Source organism: Abramis brama, assembly GCF_963993115.1.
Source record: "Abramis brama genome assembly, chromosome: 8".
NCBI lineage: Eukaryota > Metazoa > Chordata > Actinopteri > Cypriniformes > Leuciscidae > Abramis > Abramis brama.
In genome coordinates, this window is record NC_139970.1 from 9,973,632 (window position 1) to 9,986,462 (window position 12,831).

Consider the following 12,831-nt stretch of genomic DNA (forward strand, 5'->3'; position numbering starts at 1 on the left):
TGGTTTTCGTCCAGGCCGTGGAACACTGGACCAGCTCTATACCCTCTACAGGGTGCTGGAGGGTTCATGGGAGTTTGCCCAACCAGTCCACATGTGCTTTGTGGATTTGGAGAAGGCATTCGACTGTGTCCCTCGCGGCGGCCTGTGGAGGGTGCTCCGGGAGTATGGGGTCCGGGGCCCTTTGCTAAGGGCTATCCGGTCCCTGTACGACCGAAGCAGGAGCTTGGTTCGTATTGCCAGCAGTAAGTCAGACTTGTTCCCGGTGCGTGTTGGACTCCGGCAAGGCTGCCCTGTCGCCGGTTCTGTTCATGATTTTTATGGACAGAATTTCTAGGCGCAGCCAGGAGCCGGAGGGTGTCAGGTTTGGTGACAACACGATTTCGTCTCTGCTCTTTGCGGATGATGTTGTCGTGTTGGCCTCATCAAGCCAGGACCTTCAGCATGCACTGGGACGTTTTGCAGCCGAGTGTGAAGCGGCTGGGATGAGAATCAGCACCTCCAAATCCGAGGCCATGGTCCTCAGTCGGAAAAGGGTGGCTTGCCCACTTCAGGTTGGTGGAGAGTTCCTGCCTCAAGTGGAGGAGTTTAAGTATCTTGGGGTTTTGTTCACGAGTGAGGGAAGGATGGAACGGGAGATTGACAGACGGATCGGTGCAGCTTCTGCAGTAATGCGGTCGATGTACCGGTCTGTCGTGGTAAAGAAAGAGCTGAGCCGCAAGGCGAAGCTCTCGATTTACCGGTCAATCTACGTTCCTACTCTCACCTATGGTCATGAGCTTTGGGTCATGACCGAAAGGACAAGATCCCGGATACAGGTGGCCGAAATGAGCTTTCTCCGCAGGGTGGCTGGGCGATCCCTTGGAGATAGGGTGAGAAGCTCGGTCACTCGGGAGGAGCTCAGAGTAGAGCCGCTGCTCCTCCACATCGAGAGGGGTCAGCTGAGGTGGCTCGGGCATCTGTTCCGGATGCCTCCTGGATGCCTTCCCGGGAAGGTGTTCCGGGCGCATCCCACTGGGAGGAGACCCCGGGGAAGACCTAGGACACGCTGGAGAGACTATGTCTCCCAGCTGGCCTGGAAACGCCTCGGTGTCCCCCCAGAAGAGCTGGAGGAAGTGTCTAGGGAGAGGGAAGTCTGGGGATCTCTGCTTAGACTGCTGCCCCCGCGACCCGGCCCCGGATAAGCGGAAGAAGATGGATGGATGGATGGATGGATATATATATATATATATATATATATATGCATAATGAGCCTTTCATTCACGTGTGTCACTGAGCCAGAAGAACGAATGCAAGGACAAAAGACCCGCATAATGAGCTGCATAATGAGCCTTTCATTCAGGTGTGACACTGAGCCACAAGAAATATATATATATATATATATATATATATATATATATATATATATATTAGGGCTGGGAATCGATTAAAAAAATTGCTAATTAATTGCACAATTTGCTGTAATTAATTGCAATTAATTGCATTTCCCCCAAGCTTGTAATCATCAATATTTAAACTTAGAATCACCTAATTAAATTAAACAACACAGGAAAAAAAAGGAACAGAAAATAGCCCTATATTAAAATATCATCAATATATCAATATATTATTCTTTTTAAATAATCAATCAACATAATCAATTTAACAGATTTTTTTACTTTTTTTTTTTTTACTAATTATCAAAATAAAATATAGTCCTACAAAGCTATTATTACCAGAGAATGTGATCAGAGCAGGTCATTTTACCATTGTTGCCAAGCATGTCATTACATCTTTTAACTATTCCTGGTCACCAATCATAAAATCCCTCTTTCTTCTGGTTTGATGTTGCTCGTGATTCAGGGTTTGTTGTTGGCAAAGCAGCATACAGATCTAGTGGGAACAACAATGTCCATACATAAATTCATGTAGTTACTTGTACAACTAGTGATAGCCTCAATGTCCTCCCCTTTTGCCTCCTGTAGCATTCCCCAGTCAGTACACAGGAAACAGCTCTGCATGGCTTCCTCCACCCCATGAGACCACTTCCTGAAGGAACATGTGGTGATGGGTTGCTTTACAACTTTGCGCTGGAGCAGAACAAGATTGTGGTCTAATCTCCCCAGTGGCAGTAGAGAAATGGCAGTGTATGCATCCTTAACATTAGCATACAGTAAATCAATAGTTCTGTTTCCTCTGGTGGAACAGTCAACATACTGGCAGAAAGCAGACAGTGAGGAGTCAAGTGTGATTTGGTTAAAATCCCCAGAAATAATCAGGAAGGCTTCTGGGTGCTGTGTCTGCAGTTTCACGACTACCGAGTGGATGACGTCACACTTCAGCTTGTGCTCACGGGGGAATGTAAACACAAACCGCGATGGTGTGTGAAAACTCTCTAGGCATGTAGTAAGGGCGGAGACTTACAGCCAACAGCTCAATGTCCCTACTGCAGGTTGTCATCTTCAAAGTAACATGTCCAGGATTACACCATCTATTGTTGATAAATATCACAAGCCCCCCTCCCTTACGCTTCCTGCTAGCCTTCGTGTCTCTGTCTGCTCTGACTGTAGTGAAGCCAGGTAAATCCAAGTTAGCATCCGGGATGATAGAGGTTAGCCATGTCTCAGTGAAACACAGTAAACTGCAATCCATGTAGATCCTCACATTCTTCACCAATGCAGCCAGTTCATCGATTTTGTTAGCCAGTGAGTTGCGTTCCCCATTACCACAGATGGAACAAAGGGCTTTAATCTCCACCGCTTCTCCCTGCACCTTGCTTTTAACTTAGCGCCCACTGGGCATCCACAGTACGGTCGCCTCACCTCCCGAGGTAGATGCGGTACAACACCGGCACTGGCCGAAGTTCTGAGAGCAATCAGCTGATCTCTCTTGTAAACAAGTCCATGATCGTTATTCAGTAATATAAAGTCCATATCCATAGGATAGAATAAAAATATAGTAGAACACTATACTAAACATATAAACATATAAATAATAAAGTTAAACTTAAAAGTGGGCTATAAAAGAGCGAAAACACGAGAGCACAAACAAAGCTACTGGATGAGCTGCCACTTGCAGCTGGCACTCATCAGCTCCTTGTTTCAAAACACTAAGTGTCTCTCTATAGCGAGAGGAGGCCTAACAACACTCCGGTTTAACCCTCTGGGGTCTAAGGTGTTTTTGGGGTCCTTAAGATGTTTTGACATGCCCTGACATTTGTGCTTATTTCAGTTGCTTATAAACATATTAATGACAAAGATGTAATTACACTCTAATTAGCACAAACAGGGCTACCATAATATGTGATCAACATGTTTGTACATGTTTGTATTTTTGAGAGAATAATTTTTAAGCATGGTTATTGAAAAACTAAAAATTAAAGTTTCTGAAATAAGGCCACAAAACACATATATTTAATATGTGTCCACAAGACTTTTGACTAATGGATGTTGTCGCCTAGAATTTTTGCTTCGAAATGATCTGAAAATCACCCTGCCTAATCACATAAAACAATACATTGATTTAAATTTTGTAAGACACTTTTTGTTTGGAAAGGCAATATGCATGGGGGTGTGAATGATCATGAATAATGATGTGATTCACACCTAAGAAGACAATGACAAGGATAATTCCGGTATTTAGCACTTTGACTCTCTTTTCTGGTTTGTTTTGAATGAACTAGAGTGGTGGACACAGAAATTTTGACGATGGGTCCTGTCTCGACTTTTTGACTCGTTTAGAATCGCCTTTGACTGCTTCAGAGTGGCTGGCTACGGGCATGCACAAACATGTCCTTAAAACAACCCTTTACGTTCGTTTTCAAAACTGTGCAACTCACCGAGTGGTTAGTGGTGTTCGTTAGGGTTAGGTTTAGGTTAGGGTTAGTTAGGGTTAGGGGTTTTTGCGTTACTCTCCCATTTCCCAGGTTGGGTTATTCGGCGACGCAGTGGAGAACTTCGCCCAACAGTTCTCCACTGTACAGAAGCAGATGGAGGCCATCCGGCACATCCTTCCCTGACGGCCTGCTGCTGCCTCCAACCCGGCCGTCGAGGGTAGATCCTCCAACTGCCCGTCGCCGAGGGCGTCCCCCTGTGTCTGCCTTTTCTCCCGCTGAGCACGTGCAGCAGCCTTCACCCGGGGCTCAGCATGGATCCAGACGCAGGCATAGCGCCCCGCCCACCTCAGGTGCTGCCAAGCCAGGTGGTAAGCGCTAGTGAGGTGGGCCGCCCAGGGATGGGATTTTGTTCTTGGAGATGGTACCGGTTCACTCCCTCCCCTCGGTGGAGGACCGGGGAGAGTCTTTTGTTTGTGTAGGTTTGTTCCACCGCTGGCAGGGCCAGCAGTACCTACATTTTCAAAGAAAGAGCAAATTTCTTTATCCCCGAGCATTAGCAGAGGTGAGCTGTAGGTGTGCAACCCAGGAGACCAGGAGACCTGGTCTTTGGCCGCCTACGGGCTCTCTGAAGCTAGATCTCTGCCTCTGAACCGTCGCCTCATTCTGAGTAGGTCTGGTATGCTGAGCCTTTTTGGGTGGTCAGTTGTAGCGCTGAAAAGTGTTCCTGATCGTCTCGATTGGTTCGTGTATTTTTGACTCGGCTAAGGCGATTCAGTTTGTCTGGCACCCGTTCGGTCCACTGCTGCCTGTGTCACTATGTGTGCAGGTAGTACCGTGACGAGCGTGGTCATCGCTTCCCACTGGTGAGGGTTGCGGTGAGGCCATTCCTCCAGCCGATATGGAAACGGGTCTCTATGGGATCCGTTTCTGTAATACTTGGGTTACAATGAGTTCATTGGGATCTGTGTTTACTGTTCAGGCCTTTTTTGAAAGATAAAAAGCCCCTGTTCAGTTTTCACACAGCAGGTAAAACTGTGGTCCTTCAGTGGTTGCAACAAAGGACCTACTGGATCAGTTCTTTGGGCTCCACTCTCCCGCGAGACATGGGTTATCCCGTGCCTGGCATCTGGGGTGGAGGTCTCGGTATGGGTCCCTACCCTACGATTGCTGCATAGCCAGTGGGGTTCGCAGGTCAACTGAGAGGGGTTCCTTTCCTAAACAGAGAATAACCTTTTCTTAGTCTGGAGGTGAACTTGGTTTACATGTTCCTCAGGAGACATGTCCGGTCAGTGTTGGGGTGAGAAAGGGTCCCACTGATTAATTTCAGAGGCTCCCGGGGCATGTGTGAGACGCAAAGGTAAACAATGAGTCCGCACACCAGAAAATGCTCCTTAGCGATTTTAATGGTTGCTCACCACGTGTAACGTTTCGGGCCCAAGCCCTTCATCAGACATGAAAACAAGTGAGACACACCTCCATATATACAGCCATGCATGATTACATGATCACATACATCCATGATTAATCACATGACCAATCAAGTGAAAATGCAATTACATCAGGAAAACAGATTTTAAAAAAATATACCAACATTTGTAATACAAAAATATATTAGAAATATATTAAGTGGCTAAGAGAAGGCCTGCAGTGTTTAAAGCATAGCCTAGAAAGCTTTTAAAAATGTCTCTACCACTGTAGGCAGTTGTGATAGATGAGCAAGGATGTAGATACATAAGGGGTACCACAAAGGTGTGTTACATATATCATATATCAAGTCAGCAAAACGATAACACAACATTTACAATATGTACACAATTACAGGAGTTATTTACAGAAATGGCCTCAGGTCAAAATCTTCATTCAACCCTTTTGGAGCTAAAGTGTCCAGGGTATAGATCCAGAGGGCTTCTCTTTTGAGTAACAGACAATTTACATCTCCTCCACGGGAGGGCTGTTTCACAAGTTCAATGCCGCAATATCTGAGAGAGGAAACGTTATGAGAGGCTTGTGAAAAATGCACCGCTACTGGGCTTTTGATGTCATGGTTACGAATATTTGATCTGTGTTCTGAGATTCTTGTTTTCAGTGGCCTGGTTGTTTTACCAACATAGGCCAAGTCGCACGGGCATTTAAGTAAATAGATAACATTCTTTGTGTTACAGGTGATCACACCTTTGATGTCATAGGGCCCTATCTTGCACCCAGCGCAATTGACTTTGTACACCGACGCATGTTTCATTCCTATTTTGCACCCGCGCAAAGCGCGCTTTTCCCTCCACAAAAGCACGTCGCTAAACTAGGGAATGAACTTGCGCTCCCTGGGCGGTTCAGCGCAAAAAAGGAGGCGTGTCCCGGCGCAAACAATCCCTGGTGCTATTTTACTGTTCCATAAAACAATTGCGCCACTGGCCAGAAAAAACCTAGTCTAAAGTCAGTGGCGCGTCACGCGTTGTTCATTATGCTATTTTAAGGGCGCATGCTTGACCATAATGTATTGCGTGCACAACGCGCATACACTTTGATTCTCTAATCTACACAGAAGCAGCAGTTTTCATTTTTGCAAATCATATTATTACAAACGATAGATAGATAGATAGATAGATAGACAATTTATTATAAAAGCATACATCTAGCTTACACATTTACCCACATTATTATATGCCTGTTTAATTTGGGTGTGTTTCTCCATCCCCAATGTCACTTCTCTCTCTTTTACGGCCGTGACGAGAGCGTTGCTCTCCTCGGCTGTGAACCGCTCCTGGCGCGCGCCTGGCAAATCCGCCGTTATAATAGCAATACGCCAAGGAAAAAGCGCGTCTGCTCTTAAAGGGAATGTGAGATGACGCTCTGATTGGTTTATTTCACGTTACGCCCAAACCACACCTATGAATAATGAAGCTAATTCAGACCAACCCCTTTTAGATTTGCGCCGGGCGCAAGAGCCATTTATCCCGCCGGGAAAATAGCAACAGCGCAGAGACCCGCCCACAAAGTTACTTGCGCTTTGCGCTTTGACATTTGCGTTTCAGATCGTTAAAATAGGGCCCATAGAGTTTTCCAGTACGTAGGTGATTGAAGGTGGTAGTTTTATGTGTGAAGTTGCATTGAGGGCAGTTGCCACATCTGTAATTCCCAAAGGGCATAGACTGCAAAAAATGTGGTGGAGTCAATGGTGGAAGATGCGCTCTCACCAACATGTTTTTGAGATTAGGTGCTCTCTTGTACACAATGCGGGGTGATGTGGTGAAGCATTTAAGTGCTGGATCAGAGTCAATAATGTGCCAATGTTTTTTAATGATGGATTCGAAATCTCTGCCAAGAGGTGAGTATTGGACAATACAGTCAACTCTAGACTCAGAAGTTCTGGATCTGATGTTGCTGAGACAATCAGTTTGCGATATATTTTCAAAGCGATTACGTGCTTGGGTAATCCATTCATGTTTGTATTGTCTCTGTTGAAAACGTTTTTCTAAATCAGCTGCCTGGGCTTGGAAATCACTATCAGAACTACAGATCCGGCGAATGCGACTGAACTGAGACAAAGGCAGACTCCTCTTGAGTGGAATAGGGTGAAAAGAATGTCCATGAAGAATAGAATTTCTGTCAGTGCTTTTTCAGTACAGGTTGGATCCCAGTCTATTCAAGTCTCTGTAAACAAGGATGTCTAAAAAGTTCATCCTGTGCTTGTCATATTCCATTGTGAATTTCAAATGGCGACTGTTAGCGTTGATAAACTCATGGAACTGTTTTAACTGAATCTCAGAACCGGTCCAAATGAAAAAAAATATCATCTATATACCTCCTCCAGTTGGAAATTGAGGGTAGGTGTGGGTTGCATAGTTTATTCAGGATGATTTCCTTTTTAAGGAGTCCGCAGTATAGGGATGCAAAACTTGGGGCCATTTTAGCTTCCATGCTCATGCCTGACACCTGGAGGTAAAAGTCAGAGCCAAAAAGAAAATAGTTGGATGTAAAAACAATTTCAATGAGGCCCACAATACAGGAAGTGCTTGGGGTGCAGCTAGAGCGCTGATTTAAAAAGAATTCTACTGCTTTAGCAATGATGACGAGTAATGAGACTCAATGTCCATGGTCACCAGGAAGCAATGTTCATCTGATAATTGAATAGATTGAATCATATTAATGAATTCCATAGAGTCTTTGAACTCATGTGTGAGACGTAGCCATTCTGGATGGTTTCCTCCATGTGTTGACCGCTTCAACATTGACTTTATGACCAAATTCGCTAGTGGCCGTGACAGAGTAGCACACTCACGTGGTGTGCTACAAAATCCTTAGCCGTGTCCAGGTCTTGGTTTTCGAATCAGTGACTGTAGACCAGATCTGGGGACATGAGCGCAGGGGCCATGTATAACGGGCATTAGTGGTGTCAACAATAATCGATTCGGCGATCCATCGCAATGCGGGGCATGCACAATTCAGCATCGATGCGGCAAAGTGCCATAATCGATTATGTCACTGTTTTAGGGGTGTAACGGTACGCGTATTCGTATTAAACCGTTCGGTACAAGGCACGCATTTTCAAACCGAACGGTTATTTCAAATGTAAGCGCATCGCGAGCGCACTCATAATGTAGACGCTGGCGCGACCACAACATCAAATGGCAAACGCAATGTAAGCGGAACGAAACTGAGCTAAAAAATGTAAATACTTGAAAATTTTTTCATACTTTATGATGTTAGTTCTAATAAAAAAAGAATTAAAAAAAAAATCAAGGAAATTTCTCTGGCATTTCTTTCTTTTTGCTGTATCGAAAACGTACCGAACCGTGACACAAGTGTATCGTATTGAACCGAACCGTGAATTTTGTGAACCGTTACACCCCTAGACTGTTTATTTTCTGGCCTTGAGTTGGACAATAAAGTTGAAATTTAATTTCAAATGGTTCTCAAGCAGAGAGAAGAGAAACATTTCTCATTCAAAGCACTAAAAGCAGTGATTTATGTTTTCTTTTTCAGGTTTGAAAATGCCATATCCAATACCCTGTACCATTCAATTTTATTTTATTTAATGACATTTATGTCAAAGATACAGGAGAGTGATAATACACACATAGCAGCCAATAAAATCTGTTGTTCAATATCTGACTGCTTGTATTGCCTCATGACTGATGAAAATTTTGCCTTGTTGTGTGCAGTAGAATTTTGATGCATCGCAATGCATCGTAGAATCGAATTGTATCGAATCGTTACCTGGTGAATCGTAATCGAATCGAATTGTGGGGGCAGTGCCAATGCACACCCCTAACGGGCATGTAATCAGTTAGGTTGGGCGTGTCAGACTACATTTGCGTCTTTTCTCCTAGAGTTTCAGCGAGGATAATTCAAGGGCTTCCTCGCTGGTCCAAACTCGCCTGCCACTACCTCCGATGGGGCTGAAGCTGGGTACGCTTCTCCACAGTAGAACTCTGGCCTGCTCAATCATGACACCTCATGGCCTCATGATAGCAAACGCCAGTGGAAGAGAGTGGAAACCAAATCCCCCTAGGTGTCATTAGGGAGGATTCTCGGGGCTGCACTGAGTCATCTGTGCTGCTTTGGGTATTCCCCTATCCTTTCGCTATTCACTGGGAATAGTGGTTGTATCGGAATGGACTGACAGCAGGGTTCACGCTAAGGGCGTTCCCCGGTGAGCTTTCCTGCACGTCAGCGTGCTATGTCAGAATGGAACAGTCTTCAGTTGCCCCGTTCCGGCCCAACTAGACTTATTCCTCGAGAGCCTTCTGACTTCCTCTGAGTCACTCAGAGATGGGCATCGATGACACCCGCACTGAGCCCTAAATGGCAGCTTGGTTGTGGTGGTTCAGTATCTATCTCTGGTAGAGCTATGGATACTAATACTTCTGCATGAGCCCCCTCCATACTAGAGGCCTGCTTGTGATCTGAAGTAGAACCGGTTCGTTGGCGTTCTTAGAAATAAGAACCCCTGACATGTTCGGTCATTTTGTCACTTCCCTCCTGCACTAGAATTGTGGAGTGCAGCTTCCGCTCCACCTTTCTGGGTGACGTTGTTCTCATGGGCACGTCACGGTGTGGCTTCTGAGGGAGGTACAATTTGATCGTCTGGTTCCTGAGCAATGCAAGGGGTCACCCTTCTTGCATAGCTCTTACCTTCTCAGAAACTTCTCCAGTGCCATGCGCTCGGAGCGGTCCTCTGAGTAGTCAGGTAGCGAGTTAAAAACCTGTTCTAAGTAACAGTTCTCCTATTGTGTTTTACTCCTCAGAAGGTGGGAACTTGCATCATTTCAGTTGACGAAGTGTGCCTGGATTCGGGCCAGGTCTACTCCTGCAGGGGACCCTGGCCTGGATATATGCCAAGGCTCCTATCTCTCCTGTAATGGGAATAGATAGTGAGCCTGCAAGCGCTGCCTCGGAGGAGGCAGACCCAGCTCTGACTTTTCTCTGCTTCTCTCGCTCTGCAGTGGTAGAACAGAATGCAAAGTCTCGGTACCGGACTAACTACTTGTCTGTTTGGGGACCAGCAGAAAGGAGGGCGGTTCCCTGTGCAATGGTTGGCCCACGTGGGATGTGTGGCCATCATCTTGGTGGAAGTCCAAGGTGCACCGTGTCCACTTGGGTTAAGAGTCCCTCCATCTGGAGCGTGTGCTCTATCCTAAAGCGTCGACATGGGTGCCTCGCTGAACAGATATTGTGTTAGGGGTTGGGCGACATTACACTAATGTGTACTTAACTCATGGCTTAGTAGGCTCCTTCATTGAAGTTAGCCTCACTTAGCCTGAGTTTAGTGTAGGCTTGCTACGCCATTCCCCTCCTATGGACTGGATAAGTGCGTAAATTTACTCTGGTGAGTTCTACTGAACCCTATTGAGTTCCTCCGAGCCCCCTGTCGGAAGTAGACGTGGCGGAGCATCTGATACTAGTCCTATCACTTGTATGCTTGTGAAACTTGTGTTAGGTGGGGCCCATACGTTGTGATCCTTACGGTGATCCCGTATGTGTATTTCTCTACGACATGCTTCCTACGGTAAGCTTGTATCTTCCTTTGGCAGAGTCACCTCTGCCGTCATTGACTGGTTGGGCCTCCCCCCCTTCTGCGGCTGGAGCCACCTCAATGACATCCCATATGTTGTACTACCCACTTAGGCGCCTGGTCCATATGTGTTTTCCACATGTTACTCTCATGCAGATGTGGCTTCGCAGCATAGACCTCTCCTTCAAGGTACGCTTAACCAGTGGTCCTGTGGAACAGCAGTGACTTCCTGACCTAAGCTCGACCGTCCGCCATGCGGAGGCTCTTGCAGCTTTGTGTTTAGGCACCGGAAGGTGGCAGTAGTAGTGGCGTGTTAGAGGATCCCATACAGTTGGATTGACTAAGTCGAACGTTACGCGACTGAAAGGGAACGTCTCGGTTACCAATGTAACCCTCGTTCCCTGAAGGAGGGAATGGAGACTTAGTTCCCTTGCCACTTCTACTGGACCACCGCTGACTGGGGCACGATCTGCTCCTCAGCGAAAAACAACTGGTAGGTGCATCCACTTCCGTGTTTATACCCGCAGGGTAGGGCGGGGCGTTGATTACGCACCTGCCAAAGCTTGTTGGTTTGATTTAAAAGTAATCAGAGTGATCAGGCTCACTAGGCGTTATCCCATACAGTCGGTACGATCAACTAAGTCTCCGTTCCCTCCTTCAGGAAACGAGTGTTACATTGGTAACCGAGACATTACATGCGTAACCTGAGACGATAATGTTCTGTTGAAATTTAAAGGGTTTCTGTTGTCTGAGTTTTTTGGATTACCATTGTGCTGAAGAGTAGTGCCTGTGATTCAGTCCAGGAGAAGACCAGTAAACACTAATGATATGCTGCATGTTTCTTCTGTACACAAAGTTGAATAAATGCAAATAAGTACAAATAAATGCACAGTATATCATTGTCCCAACAATCTTTTTTATTAAAAACTTTGAATAAAACATGCTTGAGAAAATTAAGGCAATCGGTTTCCTCATGTTTTCTAAGTACACACAACTAATTACATTTTACATTGTACAACATAGTAAATATATTGTCACATATTTTTCAATATATGAAAAGCTGCAATTCATTATGTATTATTCAATATTTAAACTACTTAATATATTGATCATAAATATATGAAAATACATTTTCTTTCCATAAGGGAAGGCTGAAACGATTCTATATATAATATACACAGATTTTGTGGTGCAGATAAGTCCAAGTCTGGTTTATTTCTTTGCTCTTGGCTGACATGTGGCATTGCTATGGCTTGATCTGGCAAAGCGGACCACCCAAATGCCATCATTCCACGTGGCTGAATCTGTGCCTGCTACCTGGGTTCAGTAGCAATATTTCACAGTGCAAGATTAATGCTGTTTTCTCTTTTTCAGATTCACCTGAAAACACAGTGAATGGAGTAACAGGAAACAGCATTCCTGAGCAAAAGCAAAAAAAAGATTCCAAATCAAATGATTCAGTAAAAGTGAGTATTCACTAAAAAACTTTTTTTTTTATTCCATTTTATCCCATTAAGCAAATTTTAAACCTCAGTAGCCCACAGCATATAATATATCTAAAAAAAACACATCTCGGTTACGTATGGTAACCCTCGTTCCCCGAGGAGGGAACAGAGACGTGAGTCAGAAGTGATTTTGACGAATGGGGAGCCTATCTTCTTCGAGTGAAAATAACGAGCCAATACACATTGGCATGCGATAATTGCACCAGCTGCCATGCATCGCAGCACGAGCATATAATGAGCAGCAGGTGCATTCGCATCCTTGTTTTTCCGCTGAGGAGCCGGACCTGTGACTCGGCCGTACAGCGGATGCTCAGCAACTGTGGCGAGGGGACTCACGTCTCCGTTTCCTCCTCGGGGAACGAGGGTTACCATACGTAACGGAGACATTCCCCTTTGTCAGCTCACTGGGAAAGCGTGCCCTTGGGTAAGGGAACGCTGCAGAAGCCACATCCTACCCCGGAGGGAGGCACTGTGATGGTTACACATATGGACTAGCCAAGCAG

The 12,831-nt window shown here is 45.5% G+C and overlaps 1 protein-coding gene across 2 annotated transcripts in view; it reads left to right on the forward strand.

The window, feature by feature from the left end:
* LOC311088687 (interferon-induced very large GTPase 1-like) overlaps window positions 1-12,831 on the forward strand; it is a 68,347-nt gene that overhangs the window by 43,237 nt on the left and 12,279 nt on the right. For both annotated transcript variants that reach the window (XM_084122937.1, XM_084122936.1), the window contains exon 7: window positions 12,198-12,289. In XM_084122937.1, coding sequence (XP_083979063.1) covers window positions 12,198-12,289 — 92 coding nt within the window. The remainder of the gene's footprint in view (window positions 1-12,197; window positions 12,290-12,831) is intronic.